Source organism: Xenopus tropicalis, chromosome 2 (genome assembly GCF_000004195.4).
Source record: "Xenopus tropicalis strain Nigerian chromosome 2, UCB_Xtro_10.0, whole genome shotgun sequence".
Taxonomy (NCBI): Eukaryota; Metazoa; Chordata; class Amphibia; order Anura; family Pipidae; genus Xenopus; species Xenopus tropicalis.
In genome coordinates this window covers 63,333,918-63,361,158 of record NC_030678.2, presented here as the reverse complement: position 1 = coordinate 63,361,158, position 27,241 = coordinate 63,333,918, and the positions used below count along the sequence as shown (strand labels likewise).

General features: G+C 38.3%; 1 protein-coding gene across 1 annotated transcript in view; it reads left to right on the top strand.

Moving 5' to 3' along the window:
* celsr2 (cadherin EGF LAG seven-pass G-type receptor 2) overlaps positions 1-27,241 on the top strand; it is a 61,330-nt gene that overhangs the window by 16,184 nt on the left and 17,905 nt on the right. The window contains exons 6-27 of the mRNA XM_002932136.5: positions 38-126; positions 5,378-5,535; positions 6,149-6,312; positions 7,671-7,796; positions 8,463-8,629; positions 11,130-11,312; positions 11,429-11,542; positions 11,712-11,871; positions 12,358-12,499; positions 12,863-12,983; positions 13,230-13,413; positions 13,526-13,627; positions 13,744-13,838; positions 16,365-16,574; positions 16,722-16,905; positions 17,509-17,652; positions 18,251-18,425; positions 18,567-18,725; positions 19,761-19,890; positions 22,381-22,581; positions 24,330-24,504; positions 25,115-25,227. Coding sequence (XP_002932182.2) covers positions 38-126; positions 5,378-5,535; positions 6,149-6,312; positions 7,671-7,796; positions 8,463-8,629; positions 11,130-11,312; positions 11,429-11,542; positions 11,712-11,871; positions 12,358-12,499; positions 12,863-12,983; positions 13,230-13,413; positions 13,526-13,627; positions 13,744-13,838; positions 16,365-16,574; positions 16,722-16,905; positions 17,509-17,652; positions 18,251-18,425; positions 18,567-18,725; positions 19,761-19,890; positions 22,381-22,581; positions 24,330-24,504; positions 25,115-25,227 — 3,296 coding nt within the window. The remainder of the gene's footprint in view (positions 1-37; positions 127-5,377; positions 5,536-6,148; positions 6,313-7,670; positions 7,797-8,462; positions 8,630-11,129; positions 11,313-11,428; positions 11,543-11,711; positions 11,872-12,357; positions 12,500-12,862; positions 12,984-13,229; positions 13,414-13,525; positions 13,628-13,743; positions 13,839-16,364; positions 16,575-16,721; positions 16,906-17,508; positions 17,653-18,250; positions 18,426-18,566; positions 18,726-19,760; positions 19,891-22,380; positions 22,582-24,329; positions 24,505-25,114; positions 25,228-27,241) is intronic.

The following is a 27,241-nucleotide window of genomic DNA, read 5'->3' as shown; positions in this document are numbered from 1 at the left end:
ACTCTAAGAAGAATAAAAGTATTTTTTTGTCTTTTAGGTGAATTCACAACAGTGGTGTCTCCTTTTGTGCCAGGAGGAGTTAGTGATGGCCAGTGGCACACTGTCCATCTTCATTACTTTAATAAGGTAAAATAAAAGTTTTATCAGTCATGTCAACTCACACAGATAAATTAAACTAATCGGATTGACATTTTTGCAGTGGAATGTACTGTAACAAAGCTGTGTGTGGTGGAATGGGGTGTCTTTCGTGTTGAAGGACTACTGTAAATATTGTATCAGAGCCTAAAAATTCAGAATCACCCACATTTAGAATTTCTGGTCACAAAGTTTGATTTTGTATATGCATAGAATTTACATGTTGTTACACTTAAAGAGCCTAAAAAGTACAGATCTTTAAAGAGCTAGTAAAAATGTTTATTGCATTACCTTACTGATAACATCATGAATATTATATCATGCCTGATGAAGAGATGTAACTAGAAAGGGAAGTTTCAGAACAAACTTCATGGTGGTTTAAAAAACATGAAGTTACTAAATGAAATCTGATTGGCTTTTGTTGGCTCCACCCAGTTTTTTTAACCTTGGACAACAGTTATATAGTAAAAACCACTGTGCAAAGTTTGGGAACCCTGGTTTTAAAGGAGAAGGAAAGGTAAAAACTAGTAAGCTTTATCAGAAAGGTAAAGTAAATACAGCCATAAGCACTCACAAAAACACAGAATTTCTTTTCTCCTTTTTTTGTAAACTTGTTGTTCGGGTATCTGACTTCCCCTCACAGAAAAATCCTTAATTCCTGTGGCCAGAGTCTGCGCAGTTCTCTCCTCTGTCCCCTCTCCTGCCCCCTCCTCCCATAAGAATGCTATGGACTTCCTCCCCCCTCCCTTAGGAATGTGTGATCTGAGCTATAACGGCTAGACTGCAAGCAGGAAGCTATTTAAAAAGGAAGCTGCTGTCTCAAACAGAGAATGGTTCTAGGGCTCTTTACTCAGGTATGGCAATTATTTCTGCAGAATATAGTGTTCTAGGTGGCACTAATGTGGCTAAAAAATTGTGGGACTGACAGAATTTAAAATTTCACTGTTGAAAGTAAAGAGGTGAAATGTGATTGGTCCACTTTGTACATTTGAACCGCAAATACCCAGTGATTAACTTTGAAAAGTTTAACAATCCTGAAATTAATACTTTAATAATGGCATCAGTTCAAATATAAACCAATGAAATGAAATATTGGGTGGAAACAGTTTGGCTGTTGGTGTATAAGAATGGCACCATTTTAAATGCTGTGAGAAAGACAGCAGTTTAAATATAAGCCAATACAATTCAATTTGTGAAATCTGATTTGCTGTTGGTGACTCTGCCCACTTTTTCTAACCTTGAACCACAGTTACCTGTTGACTAACTCTGCAAAGTTTGGGGACCTTAGTATTAATATTTAAAGAATAGCAGCAGTTTAAATTTAAACCAGTGAAAGTCTATAGGTGAAATCTGATTGACTGTTGTTGTCTCCGCCCACTTTTCTAAACTTGGAACATAGTCACCCAGTGACAAACTGTGCAAAGTTTGGGGACCTTGACATTAAACATATGCAAATGGAAGCAGTTAAAATTTCCCCACTAAAAACAATGAAAGAAGTGTGATTGGCTTTTGGCGGCCCCTTGAATATATCTATAATGGATAGACTGCAGGCAGAAAGCGATTTAAAATGGCAGCTGCTGTCTTAAGCAAACAGAGAAAGTTTCTAAAGCTGTTTACTCAGGTATGGTAATGGTTTCTGCAGATTAATATATTGTTCTAGGTGGCACTAATGTGGCAAATTTATTGGCAGTAAAGTGCCAAAATGACTCCTTCTCCTTTAATGATGGGCTACATATACTTGTTACTATGTTATAACATGTAATTTTTATTAACACATATTTACTTTATAAAGTGGCAATATTCTGCAGCACTATAGCAGAAACATGCACACATCAAAAATACAAATGACATACAAATACTGTGGCAAACTATTTGCCAGGGTCCTGATATCAACACAACGCAGAAATGTATTCCCCCAAAAAGACATAAAGATTTTTACAGGTCACTTTTCCTATTACCAGATCCTGCTGCTTAATCCAAAGCACATTCTTTCCAGGAACAGATCAAAAACTACCTCACTGCAGCATATTTACAGCACCTTTCCAGTGACATTTCCAAGTCACTAGATAGGGATATGGACGAAATAGAAACAGACCTTAAGTATACCCCTACAGCTAGAAGCCTGAGACTCAACGTATTCACCATTTCTTATTATAACATTTTTTAAAAAGAAATTTGTTCCCCATATGTGCACAGCATTTAATAGAATTTCACTAGGTTCCACTTTTTAAAAATGCTCTTTAGAAGTCCATATAACCCTACTCTTGAAAACCATAATAGGAGCCACAGACCAAGGTAATTACCAACCCATTTTCTTAATTAATATAGATATAAGATTATTAGCAAAGATACATTCCAATTGAATACAAAACTCATTAACTACATTGATACATTCCGAACAGGACTGGCTAATATAGGGGAACCTTTAACTCATTTCATGGACAATAAGTCACTTATACCTAAAGACAAATAACAACAAATGAATCATTTAAAATACATGTAAATAGCACCCCTCTATCATAGTCTGGGAGGAACACAAACTCTGGGATGAGAAATTACCCTGTTTGAATTACCCTGGCGAATAGTTTGCCACAGTATTTGTATGTCATTGTATTTTTGATGTGTGCATGTTTCTGCTATAGTGTTGCAGAATATTGCCACTTTATAAAGTAAATATGTGTTAATAAAAATAACATAGTTTGAATCCATATATATGGCCCAAGACCCTCCAAGACATGAATTTTCACATCTATATAAACTGTCCAAATAGCTTAACACTCAACTGGAAGAGGAACTTGTGGGCAACATTGTGCCAAAACTCCTTTAGAAGTTTTAGATGTTGCTGATTACAAGAATGAAATTATAAGATACTATTTAAATTGTACTATACACCTTCCAAACTCCAGCATTTGTATAAAAATACTAATGATAGATGCTGGCAATTTAAAAGTGAGAGAGGAACTATGTTCCATATATTTTGGTCTTTCACTACTCTGCAACCTTTCTGGGAAAAGCTTTGCACAGTATTAAGCCAAATTCTAGTTCTGATATCCATAAAGATCCTGCATATGTTCTGTTATTCCAATTGGTTTCCTGTTTTGTAGCTAGCTTGGAACCCCATCTACTCAATGCAGCAAAAATATTGATCCTTCTCCATTGGAAATCAGTCCTTACCCCTTCAGTTAAAGACTGGATTTGCAAAATTATTGCGATATGTCGATTTGATGAACTATTGGCTAATACACCACCCTACTCCCCCCTCCCCTGCCCTATACGCCTTACATGCTTCGATTTTTAAAAAGCGACTTCCAACAACAGAGAGATTCTATTTCCCACAAATCCAGGTGTCATATTCCCCGCCCACAATTAGAAATTACATTCAGTGCAATGGGGAAATTGCAGCGACTTCCCGCTCAGTGGGTTTTACTTTCAGCGATTCCAATAGTTTTAAATTGGAATGCTTTCTTTGTAAAATCGCTCGAAAAAGGGTCTCATAGCGATTTGAAGTGATATGCGATTTGAAGTAACATAGTAACACTGTAACATAGTAAGTTAGGTTGAAAAAAGACGTACGTCCATCACGTTCAACCATAATGCCTATATGTAACCTGTCAAACTTCTAGAGGAAGGCAAAAAACCCCATCTGAAGTCTCTCTAATTTACCACAGAGGGGAAAAAAATCCTTCCTGACTCCAAGATGGCAATCAGACCAGTCCCTGGATCAACTTGTACCAAGAGTTATCTCCCATAACCCTGTATTCCCTCACTTGTACTGAGAGCTATCTCCCATAACCCTGTATTCCCTCACTTGTACTGAGAGCTATCTCCCATAACCCTGTATTCCCTCACTTGCTAAAAAGCCATCCAGCCCCTTCTTAAAGCTATATAATGTATCAGCCAGGATGATTGATTCGGGGAGGGAATTCCACAACTTCACAGCTCTCACTGTAAAAAATCCTTTCCAAATATTTAAACGGAACCTCCCTTCTTCTAAACGGAGTGGGTGCCCTCATGTCTGTTAGAAGGACCTACTGGTAAATAAAGCATTAGAGAGGTTATTATATGATCCCCTTATATATTTATACATAGTTATCATGTCACCTCTTAAAGGAGAATGCAAGTCAAAATTTAAAAAGCATTACTGCCCAATAGTCCTCCTATTGTTTAGTAAAAACGCCACACTTTTGGCTCACCTAATCAAATATTTACTCAGTCACACTTACTTCACATTTTCTAGAACAGGCAGCCATCTCTAAAAGGGTATTCTCCCTTCCTTTCCCTCCTTGCTTCATACTGCACATGTGTTTCATTCCCTACCCCCCCCCCCTCCTTGGGCTGAAATTCATATAACACAAGACCTGTTTATATCCCCCATTATAGGGGTGGGGCGGGGTGGTACAAGGCGTCACAAAGCTGATAGAATAAATAACACAGACATAAAAAGACTAGTGTGATACTTCATCACACAGTGTAATTATTTTTTTTTAAATTTCACTTTGGTGATGTTATTGCATTTTAAGTTTCACATTGCTGTTTCATGTCGATTGTTTGTGCCCATACAATGGAACCAGATTTTGCCCACCTGTCTTGTGCGATAATTATTTAACGGCTTTATTGGATTTGTAGTGATATTCTGGGGTCTTTTTATGCAATATAGTTTTGTTATCCTATGCATATTGGGCATTAGTTCAGAAGACCACTGAGATTCATATTAATGTGTTTAAACTCTGTTCCTAAGAGCATGTAGGTAATAAGATGTAGTGCAAGGTTTCAAGAAATTTTCAAAAATTACATCAAAACTTTTAAATAGCTTTGCTGCTCAGTTGCACTTAGGAGTAGAAATGTTGTGGTATTACCTAATAGGGATTCACTGTCGTTCCAGGATGTGTTGTGAAATACTTGGATAGTCAGTTGTTTACTGTAAGAGGGTAGTATATTTATGTATGACCAAGTATTAATACATTTATTCATGAGTTTTTCTTCGTTAATTGAGGCCTGAAGCCAGTCCATATGGAAGAGAAAATGTAGTTTGACTAGGTTTATAGGAGGTTTTGTTTCTGAAGGCATGTACCTGTATGGTATTTATTGAAGCTGCTACTAGTGTTTATGCCATATTTTTGTTTTATGCCTGTAAAGTTTGCTAAATATTTCCCACTCCGGAAGCATTGTTTTCCTAATATGCTTTCACTTGTGCAAGTCCCAAAAACACGTTTTTTTATTTTAAATTTTTTTTTTGTTTCAGCCTGTTGTGGGACAATCTGGAGAGCTGCTAGGTCCTTCAGATCAGAAAGTAGCTGTGGTGGCTATAGATGATTGTGACACTGAAATGTCTTTGCAGTTTGGAGATATGCTAGGGAACTACTCATGTGCTGCAAAGGGAATGCAGTCTGGCACAAAAAAGTAAGTACAACAGATAATACTCACTAAAATAATAATATATATTGGTATTTTCAAAACCAAAAAATCACAGGGCCTCAGCTGCACTTTTTATGCATTTGAGATGCCTTTTTAATGTTCCTTTCTAACTGTAAATATTAAATGGGATCTTCCAGCCAAAAATGTATTTATATTGTAAACAGCATTTTAACTATCTGGTATGTATTAATTACAAATTGTGTATGGTTGTAAACCATACTTGGAAGGGCTCTGGCACATGGGGAGATTAGTCGCCCGCAATAAATTCCCGTTGTTGCGGGCGACTAATCTCCCCAATATGACATCCCACCGGCGCAAGTTCGCCGATTTCCACAAATTGCGCTGGTGGGATGTCATATCGGGGAGATTAGTCACCCGCAACAAGGGAGATTTGTTGCGGGCGACAAAACTCCCCAAGTACCAGAGCCCTAAATGTATTTGCAGTTGAAAGCAGTGTTTGTAGTCAGGTCTCCTCCAGGATTTTAATCAGGTGGCTTGTTTCAGTAGTGAGAGCCAGGAAGTGTAGAGAATGTAAACAGTCAGACAGATACTGAACATAATGTGGTGTAGGATATAAGTTTCATGATTTCTTTTATAGGTCCCTGGATCTGACTGGTCCTTTTTTGCTAGGAGGTATTCCCACACTCCCTGAGGGATATCCTGTAACACATCGGCATTTTGTTGGTTGCATGAAGGATCTGGTGATTAACAATAAGGCCATCGATCTTGAAGATTATATAGCAAACAATGGAACAACACCAGGTATAGTATATAAAAAGATATGTTAAGCCAATAAAACATTAATAAGCCTTAGGAAAAAGCAGTGGAAAATGAGAGAAAAGCAAACTTTAGGGCTGCATCAAAAGAGAAATAAACGTGCACATTGTGTGGAAAATAATTAGATGCAAACAAAATCATAGAGGAATACATAGGTACTGATGAAAGGGCTGCCCTGAAACATTACATGGTTTGCTTGGGATAACCTTGTTGTGCCAGTATTTGTTTGTTTTAATACGTAGGTAGTCAGAATGCTGTTATTTTGTAATGGCCCATGGGGCTCTTTTGGGTCTTTTGAGCATAGTTTCCTTCAGCAGCCTTAAATTGTGGCAACAGGAATTGCCAACCCCCAATGTGCACTGTAATCATCTAAAAGTCCTTCTGCTACTATCTGTCAGGTGATAGTTGCCTGGAAACATGGGCTGCTTTTTTATTGTAAAAAAGAAAAGTATTCATGGGATCATTAAAGATGCTCTGATTTGGTTGACACTTAACGTGGCAATAGGCGGTAAGACCACCTAAGGGCTCTGGCACACAGGGAGATTAGTCGCCCGCGGCAAAACTCCCTGTTCGCGGGCGACTAATCTCCCCGAATTGCCTACCCCTGCCATCCCACCGGCAAACATGTAAGTCGCCAGCGGGATGGCAGACGCGACGGCGCGACTTTTTCGGCGATTTCCTGAAATCGCCCCGCCGCGACATGTGTAGTTTTTTGATCTATACAGGCCAGGAATCTCTTGAAACTATGTATATTTGGTATTCGCCAGCTCTGGGGGTTATGGCCCAGACAAACCATTCTTGGCAGAAAGTGTAGAAACTAGAGCTGGTTTATCATTGTAAATATGAACATATTCTGCACAGGAGGACCATAAAAGTGATCAGCATTTATATACCTCTGAACTTTCCCTTCAGTGAACAATAGGGGGCAGATTTACTGGAACTCTTAACATTTCTCATATTTTTATTTTTAAAAATTCAAATAAACTAATTTTCATAAATTTCTGACATTTTCAAAGAAAATCCAAACCGAAAAGGTTGCCCTGAAATACAAATTTTTTGAATTGTCACACAAAAATTGACTGCCATTGACTTCTACATGATCTTGCCAACTTTAAGCTGGTGAATTGACGGATTTGGATTTTTAGCCATTTAGACGCTTAGTAAATGTAAAAAATGTCACAACTTTTTTCTGTGACTTCTAGTGCTAAAAAGCTAATTTACGGTTAGTAAATGGCCTAGATGCCCCAGATGTCTCCTTAAATAAGAAGTAGCAGATAAAATAGTTTGGAGTGGAAAAAATATGTAGCATATATATTGAAATACATGACTTCTTTACCCTGCAGGCTGTCTGGCTAAGAAAAACCAGTGTGATGGAAACAGTTGTCAAAATGGGGGTACATGCGTTAACCGCTGGGATGGTTACTCTTGTGAATGCTCTTTGGGGTATGGAGGCAAGAACTGTGAACAAGGTAACTCAAATCATTGTGCTACTTTAAGTGAACAATACACAACGCAACCATTTGTTAATATTATGCATGTGGCTACATACTTAAAGGACAATGAAAGGTTAATATAACTTAAAAGTAAGTCTAGGCGCACTCTTTTTAAATACTTACTGCATATCTAAATTCCCAGATCCCTGCTTGCTTCTCTGAGATATGGTGCTGGCAGCCTACAGCAGTGTGAAGACTACAGTGACATCACTGCAATATCTCTGTCCTTCCTGTAGGCTGCCAGCGGCAGCCTTCCTATTCTCTGAGCATGTGTGTAACTTGATCCTGTCTCCTGTTCTGAGCTACACACGCCCACCAGCCAATCAGAAGCGGATCTGGCAGAGGGGAGGGGGGGATGGAATGAAACACATGTGCAGTATGAAGCAAGGAGGGAAAGGAAGGGAGAATACCTTTTTAGAGATGGCTGCCTGTTCTAGAAAATGTGAAGTAAGTGTGACTGAGTAAATATATGATTAGGTGAGCCAAAAGTGTGGCGTTTTTACTAAACAATAGGAGGACTATTGGGCAGTATGCTTTTTAAATTTTGACTTGCATTCTCCTTTAAGTGTTTGCATTTTTCTCTTCGTGTTTAGTATATAAAGACTTACACACAATTCTTTGTCCCAATAATGTATACTACAGAGATGCTGTTTCCATTACGCTTCCTTGGCAACGGTATTTTATCATGGGAAGGATTGGTATTGCCCCTCTCTATACCTTGGAACCTCAGTCTTATGTTTCGCACACGCCAGACAGATGCCCTTTTATTGAAAGCACATGATAAGCGCAATTGTACTGTCACTCTACAGGTAATGGATGCTTCATCAGTCTGTTTTGGGGTGTTTTGTGCTTAGCAAGTTAGAGAAATTTTGAACAAATAATGGATTTGCTTACATAAAATGTTAAAATCTTGCATAGGAAATTATAAGCATAAATTATATTTGTTGCTATAAAAATTCTTGTGGGCTACACCCACTTTTTGCCCTTTTTTAAACCATGCCCAATCAAATACTAAAAAACACTCATCATTATAGACACGTCTTGCCTACTATACTAGCCAACTAAACTAATAAAGTAAAATTAACTTTTTTTAGTACAGCACCCAACTTTTGTAGGATGTGGTTGTGGTTGCACCGATCTTACATCTTTCAAGTGTAGGGGTGGATTTTTTGGCCTGCATTCATCAGCATGCCCAGAATCCACCCAGTGTGGCACTAGCCTTAAAGGTCAAGTACTGCAAAAGCATAATGCTCCTTTATAAAATAATACTTTATACCAATAAAGTGATATTACTTATTACTGCACATCCTGATATCCTGGTTAGTTGGGAGGGAAATGCTTGTACTGTACTACAAACCTGACTTCAGGTTTATTTATTTTTTGTAAGAATGATGTGGAAATAGTTACTGAAGGGGTTTCAATCCCTAGTCTGTCAGGTTGTGCTAAACTTAGTTTGCCAACATTTGGTTTTATGAAGGTCACCTACTCCTACAAGTCCCATTATTACATTTTCAGTTGTTGGCTGTTACTGTCAAAAGTCTGATTTGCTTCCAATAAAAAAAAAATCATAGGATTACAATTGCAGCCCATTGGTTTCCCCAAAGAGTTGCAATCAGAGTACTAACAAGAACTTACAGTTAAAGGTGGCCATACACGCACCGATATTATCGTACGAAACCTCGTTTCGTACGATAATTGGTGCGTGTATGGCATGTCGGCGAGTCGACCGATATCGCAGGAAGCTGCCGATATCGGACGACTCGCCGATCGGACAAGTTTGAAAATTTTGATCGGGCGCCATAGAAGGCGCCTGACCAAAATTCTCCCTTCAGAGCTGAATCGGCAGAAGGAGGTAGAAATCCTATTGTTTCTACCTCCTTACCTGCCGATTCAGCCCTGAATGGTGTGTGGCGGATCTTACGATGTTTCGTGCGACCGATGGTCGTACGAAACATCGTCGGATCGCCACGTGTATGGCCACCTTAAGATACTTTTGACTATGAATATCTGCTGAATTGAATTTGCAATATTCAACCTAGCAAGATCAGCTTGTTGGTGCAGTCAAGCTTGCTACACCTTTCACTCTTTTGTTAGTGGGGTGGAGGAGTTCGTACAAAAATAAATACTACCTGAGTCCCCAACTAGGACCACTTTTTTGCTTTTAAATGGAAAGGGAATCAATAGCTAAATAAATATCCACACTGACTGATGTCTCTTTTTCTGCAATTGTGTGAGGGGTTGTATACGGGACTCTTACCTCTAAAGCTAAGCAGGTGACAATCTTGAGTGTCACAAAGACTGACTACATAAATGGGGGTGGCATCTGTGTATCCTCAGCTGGTGGAGAAAAGGCATTGTGTGGCCTGTATAGGGTATTGCTATAAATGCTGGAATTAGAATACATTTATTTTGATACACACACATCCTCTTGTGTATAAGTCCTTACTTGGTGGTTTCGCTGGTCAGTATCACCTCACCTCATATTATACTGCATTATTTATAGTTGCATCAAAGGAGAACTAACCTTATTAATTTTTAATTGTCACCCGCAGTGCACTGTCCTCACTGCCATGAAGTGAACTTATTTCACATACTTGTGCCCAAACTGCAGACCTGTGGGTGGGTTTGCCTGCTGTCATGTGCAACTGAATAAGTTCTATTACCAGGTTCCAAGGTGGTGAACAGTTACTAAGAGCATTACTACTGAAAGCCATTGTCCAGTGCTCATGCTTTAGCTGTAGATTTTCATCACATATCTGTTTATTCCTGTTTCCTTTTATTGGCCAGGCCCTCTAATACAGGCAGATTTTAAAATTAAGTTATTTAACAGCACACTAAGGAGCCACTTGGGAAATGGTTACAACTGACAACTGTGTCAGTCTCTTGTACAGCTCCCTTGTTTGCTGTCCATCAACAGTGCTTTAGGTACTTGCTACAATAGTGGTTATGGCTACAACTAGCGTTGGGAGTTGTAGAGTTGGGCAGGTGCATATTACTGAAGACCACAGAAGATGTACCTGCCAGCCAGATACAGCATGTGGAACATCGGGGTGCCCTATTATAGTGTGGGAAGGGTGGAATAAATATTTCTTGTTAAATATATGTGCTGCTGGCTGGTTTAATTGTACAATAATTTCTATTCCAAATATTTCTATCATCTAGATTTCTTCTGTAGTTTAACTAAAATCTCAGTAAATTCATGTTTTTACGTTAGACTGCTCTTTGGTGCCTCAGCTAACATAAAGTCCTCTTGTTTTCCAGACTATGCTCATGTTTTGAATCATATATATCTTTATCAATCTTTTCTAGTTGAGCAAGGGGGGGCTCCTCTTATCTCTGCATGGCTCTGCGGGTTCCCTTTTTTCATTATCTCTTCATCATGTAAAGCTGAATGATGGAATTTGGCACCATATTACAGTAGAGGCTAAGAATGACCCTGCAATGCCTGGCACTCAGCTAGTCATTCTTGATGCTGACTATGGACAAGAACAGGTATACTATAGCTTTTTTTACTTAGCTTAAAGTTATAATAGCTTTCACCTATACTAAAGAATAAAATGACCTGATGCCATGTTTACAAGGCAAATAACCCAGTATATTTCCTAAAGGTGAAAAGTTATTTTCCAAATGACCTCTTAGAGACAACTGTCTCCAGTCTCAATATTGGAGGTGTAATCAGTGATGGTAGCGGTGTTCAACTGGGATTTCGTGGATGTATACAGGTGAGGATGCCAAATATGTGTAATGGCTAGAATGGTTAGTTGCATGTTGTGTTTTCTATCTCTCAGTATTGTGCTATAGTATATAGACTAATGCTATCTACTGTATTTGAGCCCTCTTATAATACATCAATATTTTCTCTTTGTCCTTTTTTGTAAACACATCTATTAGGGAGTGCGAGTAGGAGGCTCTCTACTGTCTCTACTTAATGCAGAAAGTTTGAATGCAGAAAAAGGCTGCAGTTTTCCTGACCCTTGTGACTCAAGCCCATGCCCTAAACACAGCTACTGCAGGGATGATTGGGACAGCTACTCATGTGCTTGCCGCCATGGTAATTAAACATCTTCATCTTGAATTTTCTAAATACTAGACATGATAGATGACATTAAATACAAGACCAAAAATAAAAAAAAAATATTTTCATAGCCCATGCACCAAAGCTGTCTTTTATGCTTGTTTATTAGCATTGTTCATTTATTAAAATTTTCTGTGCAGCAAGGAGAGAAAGTATAAGGCTGCTGCCACATGGAGCAGTTTCTCTGCCAGCAGGCTAAGAAAATAGACCTCTGCTCTGTGTTGTGTCTGCACTCAGCGTCACTGTGTTGGCTTGGGTGCAGACACACAGAGCAGAGTTGGGTATAAGCGCAGGTGACAGTGTTATTACAGATCTGTAATACTATACAGGTGGGCATAGTAGGGTACGTTAAAGTGTGAAGTTGTTAGTTTAAAAGTGGTAATGCCAAATTTGAAAGTAGTATAAGTTAGTGCAGGGGAATTTGAATGACATTTTCGTGCCTCCTTTCATTCTCTTTGACAGGATTCTATGGAGATAACTGTACAGATGCCTGTGAGTTAAATCCTTGCCAGCACCAGTCTACATGTGTCAAACGTACGAGTTACCCACATGGCTACATGTGTGATTGTGCCTCAGGTTATTATGGAACATACTGTGAAAATCGGTAAGCAGAAACAGCGTGCTTACTAATTAAATTAATTTCATATTGTGTGTATGGGCTTCCTCTGGGTCAGATTCCCTCCCACTCTTTGTAAGAATTGGGCAGGTTAATTGGATTCTGATTAAAGTAACCTTATTGAACGTTTATTGTGTGAGGGAGGGACTGATGCAAATGATCTTTGTAATGCTTAACATGCCTGTTATAAATAAGGACTCCACTGTGACACCCCCCTAATAACAACTGTTATTACTTAAATGGCTTAATTCTTTAATTTTATTTTAATACCTAAAACTGGAAAATATATTGTTTGCTACAGGATATCTTAATACACTGTCTTATTAGCTTTGTTCCTGTGTTTTAATACAGGCTTGATCAACCTTGTGCACGTGGCTGGTGGGGTCATCCTGTGTGTGGCCCATGTAACTGTGATGTTAACAGTGGCTTTGACACAGACTGTAATAAGACAACAGGCGAGTGCCGTTGTAAGGTGAGACCATTGTTTAAAAAATGGAAAAAAACTGCCTGCAAACATGGAGCTTAGATCAAAGAAGAAGGAAAATTACACAATTGCAAATCCTGTTGGAACATAGAAAGACAAAGTATATCACATATATAGCAAAACTAGAATGAATTATAAAAATCATTGCTTTGGATTTTGCCTTTTTATAACACTATTTTATGTTACCATGTTTTAAAGACCTGTTTGCTTTATGCTATGTTTTTTTCTCTTTAGGATAATCATTACCGTCCCGTCGGGGCTTCATTTTGTTTACTTTGTGATTGCTATGCCATTGGATCAATAAGTAGAACTTGTCATCCTGTTACCGGGCAGTGTCCTTGTAAACCTGGAGTTATTGGGCAGCATTGTGATCTCTGTGACAACCCCTTTGCTGAAGTTACAATGAGTGGTTGTGAAGGTGAGGGAATCTAAAATGCTGGTTGTCTTATGTAGGGACTGAATATTAGGCAGCTAAGTAGAGTTGAACATTTTCAGTTATATTTGGTATTTACTGTTCCTTGTTCTATTAGTTAACTATGACAGTTGCCCTCGAGCTGTGGAATCTGAAATTTGGTGGCCAAGAACACGCTTTGGGCTACCAGCTGCAGTATCATGCCCTAGAGGCTCTGTAGGTAACCATCTCTTTTTATTGTATTTATGTTTTCTACTGCCTTTTGTCATAGTTTTATAGGCAAGAGTTATGTCTAATTTATTTTCTCTCTCCCTCTACTTTGTCGCTTCTGTATAGGAACTGCAGTTCGTCACTGTGATGAGCACCGGGGATGGTTACCTGCAGATCTCTCCAACTGCACCTCCAGTGCATTTATAACTCTTAAGGGACTGGTACGTAACATGCTGTAATGCATCTTTTTTTACCTCTGCCTTTAACTCTATGGGGCCGATTCACTAAAGGTCGATAAAACGAGCGCTATTTATAGCATGCGTTAAAAATTTTATCGCTTCTTATTTTTTTAAACTTAACGCACGATTCGCAAAAAAGGACAGGTGTCATAATGAAGACGCGATGTTCTTTGCAATAATTTTCATTTTTTTTTAAATGATTTTAATGATAAATTGTAATTATTTTCTTTGCAGTTATAAAATCCTTGTACTAGAGGATAGCTAGGCTTCATAAATGCATAATATATGGGTAGCCCACTTTAGAGAATGTGCTGCTACCTGCTGAGATCTAATGGCGCTAACAGGATCCTGAGCCCCGCTTACTTTGGGGAACAGATGTTGCTGTGTTATTTGGCGTGCCTCCACCCAGGATAGGGACAGACTGAACTGTAACTCCCCTCCTGAGAACTTGATATTATACTTCTGTTTGGGGACTCCCAGCTCTCCTGGCACCTTGCCCCCTCCCTGGGGTAGATTCTTACCAGGCAGAGTGGATCCTCCTGATAGCAAGACACTGCACTCAGATGTTATGATGAACCAAGTGATATCTTTTATTGTAGCTTGACAGACAGGCTTTGCAGAAGTCACAGTACAATCAGGGAAAACTTTCTTTCCTTAAGAGGCCCTCTCTCCTTGAGATACCAGCAATACCCCTGCCAGGCGACCCTCCTTGGGGTTCCCTCCGGTACTTCTCGCCAGAAGCCCCTCTCTAGGGCACTTCCCGGTACTCCCGCCAAGCGGACACCCCCTTGAGACCTCACCCCGGTAATATCCACCGGCTATCCCTTGGATTAGGCAAACCTCCTATTCCTTCCACTTAGTTCCCTGACTCCAGCAATGAGTGCTGGGAGATCTAAATCTCATATAATCTCCTGTAGGGACCAAGCTGCCCAGCTAAATAACCTATCTACCACTCCTAGAGTGGTCTATAACCAGTTAGCTCTCTAACTATACCCTGGCCTGTTATTAACCTCTATACCAAGAGGGGTCCCAGGCAGGAAGACCTGTCAGCACATGGCTGCACATAACCTTGAACTGCAGGGATACTCCCTTTCTTAACACAAAAACAACTAGGACCACCTTTAGGTGTCCAATTCCCTAAGGCCACCCTCTAGTGCCTGTCAAAGGAGAACCCATCCTAGGGGCCCCAAATCTTGGAGATCCCTACATATGTTATATAGTAGACCCAATGTATGGTGATCTAAATTATGGAAAAAACACATTTTCAGAAAATCTTCCACACATTTTGGGTCAGGGCTGGAATTAGGGGGCAGGCAGAAGATACACGTGCCGAAAGCTCAATTTTTAAGGGCTTCTAGGGACATACCTCTTTTGTCTGCCTAACCCTAGGTCCTGGACGATTGGTCTGCACTTCAGCAATTGCACCTGCCCTCGCCATCACCCTTCCTTGCATATGCATGCACAGGGTGAAAAGGTGGAGCAATGGCTTTGGGCATACCCTTTTCTAGGCCTGGTGCTGTTTTGGAAAATAGATCTGATACCTGGATTTTTTTTTTTTTTTTTGCTTTGACAGAGACAGTACTTTTCCTTATACTCTTTGTAATTATTTTGCTACGGTCTGGAAACCTAATCATTTTTCTCTTTTCACTCAGCTCTTAAGAAAAAACCTTCTGCAGGCACACACAGACGATATCTGCCAACAAACACAAGACTTGGCATTTGTTGGCAGATATCAGCTGCGGGTGCCTGGATTCAATGCTTGTGGGTTCAGGCACAACTAGAAGATTTTAAAGCAAAGGGGTAGATTGTAAGTCTGTACTTATCCGCAGGGTGACAATCCGCCCTGTGTACCCTTGCCCTAAAGGAGTAGTAATAACAAGAAATATTTTAAATATTTTAGTATTTATTTTAAGTATTTTAAATAGGGATGCACCAATACCTGGTAATTTGGTATTCGGGCGAACCCCTGAACCCTTAAGGGAACCCAGAAGTGGATGTTCCTAAAGATGCAGAATTTTGGCATTTTTTTTGTAAAGGTTTTGGATTCAGTTTGGCCAGACTCTTGGAATCGCTGAATCCTGCTAAAAATGACTCGATTTTGATGAATTCTGCTAAAGATGGCTCGGATCGTTGCACCACTAATTTTAAAGTACAGCTGTGATAGGCTACCTCCATCCTACTGTGCTTCTGGCAGGGACCGTTAGGACACACCCAATCCTCATTGGACATGGACAGGAACTATAGCAGATCTATAGGGGCTCAAATAAAGGGGCCATTTCTAATGACAATATTAATTTTTATTCCAATGTGAAACCATCACCAAATATTATTTATTATTGCCTACAAGATTGAAGGGATTTTTAGTTATGCTAAATTTTATTTTTTAATGTCACTGTTCTTTTTATTCCCTTTTATACTGCTTGCTAAATGTGCAACAAAACAATTTTGTTGTGTTTTCTTATGTTAATATAAACCATTAAGTTACTACTCTTTTAAATATTATTATAGCTTGACACAGTCAATAAGAACCTCTCGTTACTGGGATCTGCCCATGCACAAAAGGGAGCACAGGATCTTTTGAGTGCTATGCAAGCAGTGAAAACTCTTTTGGATAGTGATGTGCGCATATCTTACCATCTGCTAAGTGCCATTCTTCAACAGCAGAGCCAAGAAAGTGGTTTCAGTCTTGCAGCAACTCAGGATGTTCATTTCACCGAGGTAACAACAGTTTCCAGATAATGCATGTTGCCTATTGTTCACAATTGGGCTGTAAACGTTTATATAACGTAATAATGAATTCAGTTTAACCGAGGTATTTCTAATGCTAAATTCTTTTTTAAGTTTCTGTACAACTTGGTTTTGCAGAATGTGGTAAAAGCTGGCAGCATGCTTCTTAATCTTGGCACTAAAAAGCAGTGGGATAACATTCAGGTATCTGAGGCTGGCACAGCTCTATTGCTCAGGAATTTCGAAACCTATGCAAGCACAGTTGCGCAAAATATGAAGCAAACCTACCTCAGTCCATTCATAATCAATACTCCAAATATTGGTGAGTGTAAAAAGTGCTTCATACCATCACCCAAAAATTTCTGTTTTTATTTTAATAAATTTATTTTTTTATGGCCTTCAGATTAGTGCTAAGCAGTTAAAGGGGGTATAAATTGATTAAATGAACATACATTTTCCTTTGCAAGCACAAAAGTTACTGCAACTTTTTAGTCAGGTATGAGGTTCATTTCTATGTTACATATTGGATATAGGGGATTTATAGATAATGTATGCCCTTCTAGAATAGAACTTTTGTTCTGGAGATCTTAGGGCTTAGATGGTATAATGGCTGCTACTGTCTAGATCACTCTCTAGTATCCCTCTCTGGCTTAAGCATGGGTGTGTAATTCAGAGCTGGGACAGGTGGGCCCCAACACTAGCCTGGTCAAGATGGGTAAAGAGCATTGCATTTTCAAATACAACATCATACAAGTATATCTTAAGTGTAATCTAATATAAGTATCATATATAAATGTAATCATATATAAATATGAACCATGCTCTCTGCCTATAGATGTTTTGAGGTTTTATAAGTCCTTTGTTGCAATAGTATCCCTTTTATTGCTCTCATCTGCTGTTATCCATCTTTTTATATATATCTCAGTTGTCTCTGTGACACAATTGGATAAACTGAACTTTGCTGGAACTGTTTTGCCACGATATGAGACCCTGCGTGGAATAAAGCCAAGTGATCAAGAAACTACAGTGATCTTACCACGGGCAAATTTCTTACCACATACTACTTATGGTATGTATTATTTTTACTTAGTATTAAAGATCTAGCCACATCTATATCAGGGCCCTGGCCCTTTTATGTACAGGAAAAGTATGCCTTTATTGTTCTAAACAGCAGGGCCGGAACTAGGGGTAGGCAGAAGAGGCAACTGCCTAGGGCGCAACGATTGGGGGGCGCCAGGCAGGAGCCTCTCCTGCCAACCCCTAGTCTGCTCTCTTTAGTCATTACCCCTGCCGCTTGTCATTATGCAGTGGGGTCAATGAGTCATCGCACCATGAACACCAACCCCCCCCCAGAAACAATGTCTTTTGCATTGTTTCTGGAGTCTGAGTTAGAAATAAAAAAAAACAGCCATCAAAATACTGTTTGTGGGGAACCACTTGAGGCAACAGCCACACAGCCAAGTACACAGCTGATTAAAACGTTTTGAAAATGTAAGTTATATAATGTTGCACTAGTAAAATGTTGCCTTGAAACTTCAGACTATATGTACATATAAATATTTGTGTACCAGAGTGTACCTGGGTCTTACAACTGATTTTTATGATATTTTTTTTAAAATCTAAAGTTTCTGTACTTTGTATGCTAAACTGCAGTATCATTCTTGCAGCACCATTTGCTAGTAAAGACCATGAAGACAAAAATAATAGCAGAAAAAAGCGAGATAGGCAGCACTGGGAAAAGGTGATACCAGGAGACAACCAGGCAGTGGTTACTGTCATAATATACCATAGTCTTGGTTTACTTATACCCCAAAGATTTGATCCTGACAAAAGGAGCCTCAGGTAACCACAGAAAGTTTATATTGTCTGTCTCATTAGCCCTTGTTTTTCATTGCCCCCTTTTTTTTTTATGTTTTTCAATTCCCATCTTGCTAGCATTTTTTGTGTGAGCCTAACCACTTTCATAATATGTTTTGCTGTTAGGGTCCCTAAACGTCCTGTAATAAATTCCCCTGTGGTCAGTATTAATATCCATGAAGCTGAAGGTGGAGCTTTCGATCAACCAATAACAGTGCAGTTTCGGTTGCTTGATACTCAGGACCGTTCCAAACCAATATGTGTTCACTGGAACCACTCGCTTCCGTGAGTAACTTTTTCCTCTCTCTAGCCCTGCTGTGTAAATTTTGATTATTTTCCTGTATATTTCTTTTCTATGATCTTCTTTTGCTTCATGTTCTGTGCTTTTCCCATTTTAACTTTTTCACTTTTGCATTATTTTTTTTACCCATAGCCCCTACTCACTTTCCATTAAATTGCTTTCAAAGAGTGTACCAAAATATTGATTTTCATATTTCTCTATTTTTTTTTTTTTTTTTTTTTTAAATTAAAGATGGATTTGTTTCTACTCTGGTTTTTCTTAGTAAGGTGGGCTACCCACTACCAGTGATTCTCAAACTGAGGGGTACAGTGGGGACTGGCCCCACCTGGGGGCATAAAGTCTTGGTAAGGGGTCTCAGTCTGAAGGCCGGTTAGGTCGAGATTTAGGAGCAGTGCTTATATGGTTTCCAGCTATACTTTATAGCCCAGTTAAAATTATGAGAACTATGGTTAAATGGCTAATACACTAATGTTTTGTGTACTTGAAAACTTGTTATGAGCTTACTAGGGCCCTGATCAAATGGTCCTCCAAGGGGGACTTGAACCAAAAATATCTGACAACTGCTGCTCTACAATGTTACAATTTGTTACATTAGCTGATACATTTCTCAGCAAACAAGAGAAATGCCAGCAATTCATGTATAAATTGTAACAGTTGACTTCAATAAAGTTCAGGCAGCATTAATGGAACATGTAATGTATCAAATTTTAACTGTTATGATCCCTTTTTAAACTGAGCTGATTTTAGTAAATATAAGCTATAGGAATGAAAACTTTAATAAAAAATAATCAGTTGAAAAAAGAAATTTCTGATGTACTCTTTGAAAACAAACTGAAAAAAGTTTTTGATAAATCACTCTTTTAAGTTATTTATTGATTGCAGTGCATATACATGAGTTTGCAAGATGGAGCGGGAATTGGTTTGAATGATTAAGTTTTCTCTGCAGAGAATATTGGTATCAGTTTTAATTTTAAAACAATTGTTCTGCTTCTCACACTTTTCTCTTTCTAACCATAAAGAATACAGCTCCCTGGTGGTGGATGGTCAGCTCGTGGCTGTGAGCTTGTTTTTCGCAATGAAACGCATATCAGCTGCCAGTGCCATCATATGACAAGTTTTGCAGTCTTAATGGATATGTCCCACCGAGAGGTAAAGGAAATAACTTCCTGGAATATCTATTTTTTTTAAAAGCACTGGGGAAACAGTCTAACAGGCAACAAATTAAACAGCACAAAAGCAAATACATATGTTCAATTATTTTTGTATAATTGCAAGATTTAAATTTAGAAAAAGTGAACTCCACTGCACCAGAGCCTGTCCTTCCATGGGACCAACAGGAATAAAGCAGTGTGATATAATCAGCATTTTAGGTAGGGAGGACAAGGGATGGGTGGGAGGGGGGGGGCGGTGTAGGTGGCTGAAGGGTTTTTTTGTTAATCCGTTAGAAAGCCATTGTCTATGACATAAGGGCAATTCATTTTTTATTCACGTCCTATTTAAACAAAGATTTCTTTATTTATGACTTTTTATTATAATATAATAATACAAGTAAAGGATCTGTTATACTATTATACTATTAACTCTGTCTGTTAAAAATCATCTAAACATTAAATGAACCAGGTAGCAGGTTTTTTTTTATCAATATAGATTCATGTCAAGTAGAAAGTACTGCTTTATGGAAATGGCCTTCCTGTAATTTGGACCTCCATATTACCAAATAAGAAACTTATCAGTTAAAAGTGATATACCATTTCTTAGGTAATCAAGTTACTCTTCAGTATTCCTCTTCAGAAATCTGTAACAGACACTGCCACAAAGCTGCAATAACTGACAAAATTGGAGCAAATACAGGGCCCCACTGAGAACCTGACTCCAAGTAGAGAATGTACCATTAACAACCACCCAATCCTGTAGCAAGTTTCCTATCCATGTGCAAATGACTTTACTAAGACCAATAGAACTTAATTTAGAAAGCAGTCATTTGTGGGACATGGTATCAAATGCTTTGGCAAAATCCAAATAGATTATATCTACTGCAACCCCACTGTCCAGTTTATTACTAACCTCATCATAATAAGCAATTAAAGTTGCCTGACATGACCTGTCCTTCATAAAGCCATGCTGATTACTGCTCATAATGCCATTCTTCAGAACATAACTTTGTATGTGATCCCTTAGGATCACATTAGCTTTTCTCCAATCCCTAGGTACCATACTAAATGAAAGTGAGTCTGAGAATATCAGAAACAGAGGCCATTGTAAAACTGAACCTAGCTCTCTCAGTACCCGAGGGTGTATTCCATCTGGCCCTGGTACCTTGTTCACATTAAGTTTGAGTAAACCTTTATGCACCATATCCTGCGTCAACCACTGACTAGAATGAGCTGAGCGAACATTGCAGCTATTGGGTGGGTGTTGACACTCTGGCTCCTCTACTGTATACACTAAAGAAAATAATTGGTTTAGCACATTTGCCTTTTTGTATCTGCTGTAACCATATTGTTACCATAATTCAATGGGGCCACACTCTCAACCTGCATCTTTTTAATATTAATATACTTAAAAAACTTTTGGGGGTTAGCTTTAGCCTCTGCCGCAATGCCCTGCTCATTTTCTGTCTTTGCCTTCCGGTCAAGGTCATTAATAAACAAGTTAAAAAGCAAAGGACCAAGGACAAACACATGCAGTACTCCACTAACCACACTGGCCCAATTAGAAAATGTTCCATTTATCAACACTGTGGTACTGTGGTACTGTATGAAATGCTTTAGCAAAGTCCAAGTAGATGACATTCACTGCCATTCCAGCATTGAGTTTCCTGCTCACCTCCTCATAGAAGGCAATTAAATTAGTCTGGCAAGATCTGTTAGCACAAACCTATAGTATTGTGATTTGCAATGTATTCATTGCAAACCTTGTTACCCCTTTCAAAATCTTCCCCGTCACTGATGTCAGACTAACAGGCCTATAGTTTTCAAGCTGAGAATGGGATCCCTTTTTGAATAACAGAACCACATTAGCAATTTGCCAGTCCCTTGGCACCATGTCAGACCTCATTAAATCCTGAAAAACTAAGTGAAAAAGATTTGGCAACAACAGAGCTAAGCTTATTTAATACCCTGAGATGAAGCCCATGCAGTACTGTTAACCTTTACGTGTACAAGTCTCTTCTGAATTTCCTCCTGAATGACCCATGCATCAGTAGTTATATTACTAGAATTGGGTCTATTAAAATGAAAACCTTGATTAACTGGCTCCTCATTTGTGTAGACAGATGAAAAATCAGAATTGCTGCTTTTTCCCTGTTCTCATCAACCAACTGACCCCCCTGTGATAATAAGGGTCCCACCAGCACCATATTTCTTGCAAAAGCCCCCAGAGGCCACCTCATTCCCTGCCCCCTCTCCATCTCCCTAGGGATCACTCTTGCAGAGCACTAGTTTCAATAGTCATATACTTAGTAGATCCTTCTCCATAGATGTAAATTATTGCATTGGTGCAAATAAATGGTACAGTTGGAAAAATACAAACACTTGCAGGTGAGCAAATGAGCATTATTTATGTTATCATATCTTGCTTTTAATTGTATGCAATTGTCACAATTGGTTTTTTTTGTCTCTTTATTCCATGACTGCTCAGAATGGTGAAGTTCTTCCTTTGCGTGCTATCACATACCCGTGCCTAGGGCTGACTTTGGGATTTCTGCTTCTGTCCCTGCTCTTCCTGTTTATTCTGAGTTCTCTACACTGCAACAAACACAGTATCCACCGCAATCTAATACTTGCACTACTCCTTTCTCAGCTGAGTTTTATGCTGGGTGTCAACCAGGCTGATATGCAGGTAAAAGTTGTATTTGCCCATACAACTTCTTTGGTATTTACAGGGTTTCCTAAGGCACAAAATCAGAATTTTATCTGTAGTTTACAGGAAATAAAAGCGTGCATAGTTTATTTCATGGGATGCAATTTAGAGCAGAGATGCAGATTCCAAAGACAAACCTGCAACTCACAGATACAGTTCTGACTAAAACTTCCAGGAATACCTTAACTTTTTTTCTTTGTGAGTTTATAGTGCATTACTGAATATGGTGTTTTCTGGTCATTTGTGTTTTTATTTACAGAAAGTTAGTTATAAGTACACAGATATTCTCAGCCTCTCTTTCCTTCTCTGTAGTTATTTAACCAATATTGTTAAGTGATTGATTAAAGAGACACAAAGATGTGTAATGATTTAAATCTGAATGAATGAATTTTATTCTCTTTATATAGGAAATATGTGATTATTTTTAAAGTTCCTTTAAAGAGGCTTGCATAACATGTTTCACAGTCATTTCTAGAATTAAACTTAAAATTTAGGCTGCAAGTCATATATATTATTGGCTAAAGTATTATGTAAGCTACATGTATATAAATACACTCCAATGGAAACTTTCTTCCAGTCCATCCATGCTTTAGATTTTCCACCAAGGTTTCTTTTTTTTATTCATATGTTTTAGGACATATGTAAGGAACCTGCTTCAAAGTTAAAAAGTACATAGCTTACACAATACTTTAGCCAATAATATATATGACTTGCAGCCTAAACTCTACTGTGAGAAAACTGAGAATTTAACATGAAATGCAAATGAAAATGAAACTTTACGTGCACACACAGAGGCAAAAGTTAATTAAAAGGAGACATTAATTAAGGAAGCACAGGGGTTTAGTGAAGAAATGCTGCTGTTTTTTGTTATTTTTTCACTAAATAAGAAACTAGTTTCACTTTAGCACTTAGTTATATAAGTAGAAGCTTATAAAACTAATTAGCAGTCTACAGATGAATCCTCTATAAAATGAGACACTCCTTATTACAAATGCTCTAGCTTGGTGAAGGGAAGGGTTTGTTTTTTATCTTCATTTGAACAAATTACCCTATTTGAGGGGTTAGAAGGGGGGTAAAAATAGGAAGTTCCTTGCAGGAACTTCAGAAAAACAAAAGATAGTCGGTGGAAAGCCATTTATTATTATTATTATTTATATAGCGCCATCAGTTTACGCAACGCTTTCCAGAAGAGAGGGGTACAAAAGACAGTTAACATGTACATATGAACAATTCACAAAAATGGTTTGCAGTTACATTGGATGAGGATCGGAGACACTAGGGGGAGGGCCCTGCTCGCAAGAGCTTACATTTTAAAAGGTAGAGTATTCACCCGCGGTAGCAGAGGTAGCGTAAGCTAAAGTTAAATCATTAATGCTTTCATTGCAGCTAGAGGGAAAAAGACAATAGAAATATTAATTAGAAATAATTATAACCTCTCTGACAAATACCATTTTAAAATATGGTCATTTAACTGAGCGTTTGTTTAAAAAGATCAAGGGTGTGTAAAAATGTTATCAGTCAAGCATAGTTTCATATTTTCTGCAGTTTGAAATGTTCTACTTTATTTTTTGTTTACAAAGCAATTTAATACCCTGCACAGTTTTATCTAACTTTCTAAATTACCTTTTCTCTCCAATCTTCTCACTTTTTTCTTCTATTATTCTTTTACTTCATATGTTATTTTTTGTTTTCCCACACTTATCCCTACTGGTGTGTGTACCTTTCAGTTTGCCTGTACTTTCATTGCTATCCTACTGCATTTTCTTTCTCTCTGTTGCTTCTCTTGGGTTTTCCTCGAGGTTTTGCACCTTTACAGAAGACTTACTGAAGTTCGTGATGTTAACTCTGGGCCAATGAGATTCTACTATGCACTTGGATGGGGGGTCCCAGCCTTCATAACTGGTATGTGTGCTTGCTCTGTTTCTTATACTTATGAATGCCCAATAAATCAGCAGTAATAATCATATATTTGTATAATGCATAATGCTTGTATAAGTGCAGGCTTCAAAATGTAAATACTAAATTTACTAATGTAATACTAATATTTTTAGCCTAAAATCCTAGTATAATTGAGCGTTGTACTTGAAGCCTGGTGAGTTCCTGGTGTGATAACAGGGCTTTATTGTACCTCAATCACACTAATACAGGCATGGGACCTGTTATAAAGAATGTTTGGGACCTATGTTTTCCATATAAGGAGTCTTTCCTTAATTTGGATCTTCATGCTTTGTCTACTGAAAAAATATTTAAACATGAAATAATGCCTCCTGGATATCTATCTCTATATATAGTATATATAGTTTTACAGGACAGTGATGAGTATATCTTGCTTTACAGATCTCACTCTATTAATGATAAATCTGCTACACTGGGAAAAGAAAGTGCTAAATGTACATACTTTTGTTAATGCAGGCTTTCACTTTTGCCCCTATTGGCAAAAAGGCAGGAACAATGCTGGAATTATTCTGATTAATTTATAGAACAACTATTTATTTTTCTATACTCTTAACAGGGCTAGCTGTAGGACTGGATCCGGAAGGTTATGGAAACCCAGATTTCTGCTGGCTCTCGGTGTCTGATACTCTGATTTGGAGTTTTGCTGGACCAGTTGCTTTTGTTGTTTCTGTAAGTAACTAATGTAAATACTTTTGTTTATTTATTTTGAAAAGGGTTTTTCATTTTTATAGACTGACAGTAACACTTGGTCCCACTTATCTATAGCAGTGGCATGTAGGTTTACTTTAAAAAACAAAAATTACAGCCGGCTTTCTGCTTTACACAAAGTCGACTGTGCTTTCTCAAGCAAGTGAGTCAAGTGTTACTCAAAAAATACTTATTGGGGGAGAAGACCAGGCCCACCAATCAATTCAAATAATTTTTAATAAAGACTGGATCACAATCTACAAATTGTTCTTTTTAATTTTGTGTTTAAAGGTGTCCTCCACTCCACCATTTATTACATTGTGTAAGAAAATGTAATTCTAAACAACTTTCCATTATATATTAAATAAATATTTTCAGAGGTTTTAAAGTTATTTGTAAATGTAACTGTGATTAAAAGCAGTATGTGTCTGGTTGCTTACATTCCTTGCTGTCTGGCTCTAACTCCTAAAACAATGTCCAGGACACTGAAGTATCTGTCTGGTTGCGTACATTCAGTATCTGTCTGGTTGCTTACATGTCTTGCCCATCTGGCTCTAACTCCTGAAACAGTGTCCAGGGGGCTGATTTACTAACCCACGAATCCTTGAAAACGAACATTTTGCGACTTTTTCGTATGTTTTGATCGGTATTTTGCGATTTTTTCGTATGTTTTGCGATTTTTTCGGATTCTTTACGAATTTTTCGTTACCAATACGATTTTTGCGTAAAAACGCGAGTTTTTCGTATCCATTACGAAAGTTGCGTAAAAAGTTGCGCATTTTTCGTAGCGTTAAAACTTACGCGAAAAGTTGCGCATTTTTCGTAGCGTTAAAACTTAAAAGGTGCAAAGTTTTGCGTAAGTTTTAACGCTACGAAAAAAAGCGCAACTTTTTGCGCAAGTTTTAACGCTACGAAAAATCGCCAGATTTTACGCAACTTTCGTAATGGCTACGAAAAACTCGCGTTTTTACGCAAAAATCGTATTGGTAACGAAAAATTCGTAAAGAATCCGAAAAAATCGCAAAATACCGATCATTACGAAAAAAAACGCAATCGGACTCATTTCGACCCGTTCGTGGGTAAGTAAATCAGCCCCCAGGAGTCCAGCTGATTTCCAGATCTGAAGGCCTGTCTGCTGTTGCTTTGTTTAAAAGTGAGATCCAGAGACCAGAAATGGATTAATAACTGCTTTCATCTGTTCTTACATTTACATATAACTTTACAACCAATGAAAATTTTTGGTAACCGTATATTGGAAAGTTGCAAACAAAATGTTGCTAGCAAAAGAAAATCAAACAAAAAAAAAATTTTTGGTAGAGAACTTCAATAATGTTGCATGAAATATGTGTGTGTGTAAATATGTTTTTGTTTTATTTTTTTTTTTACTTGTCCTGAGGAGTGACATGAGTGTTTTGTGCCTAAAATTGTTAAAATGCTGGTTAAATTAAAATTAATTTTATAATTTAATTAAAATAATTTATTAAAATGTTCATCACCCCTGGCAAGAAAAGTTCTCACCTTGCCTCATGGTATAAACAGAACTGGCAGCAAACTCGGCAATGTTAAACTCTATTTAGAAACAGAATGTTCTATTTTTCTGGTAACTTGAACAGTCCCTCCTCCAAGCCCCTCTCCCAGCCTTTTCTTGCCGCACCTCCTGGCCCACACCAAGCTGTTGCGTTAAAGGTAGGAGAAGGGCTGGGGATGGGGTACACTGATACAGAAGACCGTGCTATGCCCCCCCTGTCATCGAGCCAGAACAGGGTCTGCTGTATAGGAAGTTACGCCACTGCTTAGAAGGTGAAAAAACAATAAACATTCAGAACCCTTAGCTGATCCTAATACTAACAATAAGTGTACAGCTGACAATATTGCTAAGGCCTGGGAGGCTCACTAAGGAGTGCTTAGCTTATAGCTATTGCCTCTCAGAAAAATAAATCAAAGTCTAGGCATCAAATGCAACTAGGAAAAAAGCTCATCTTAACATGGGAAAAAT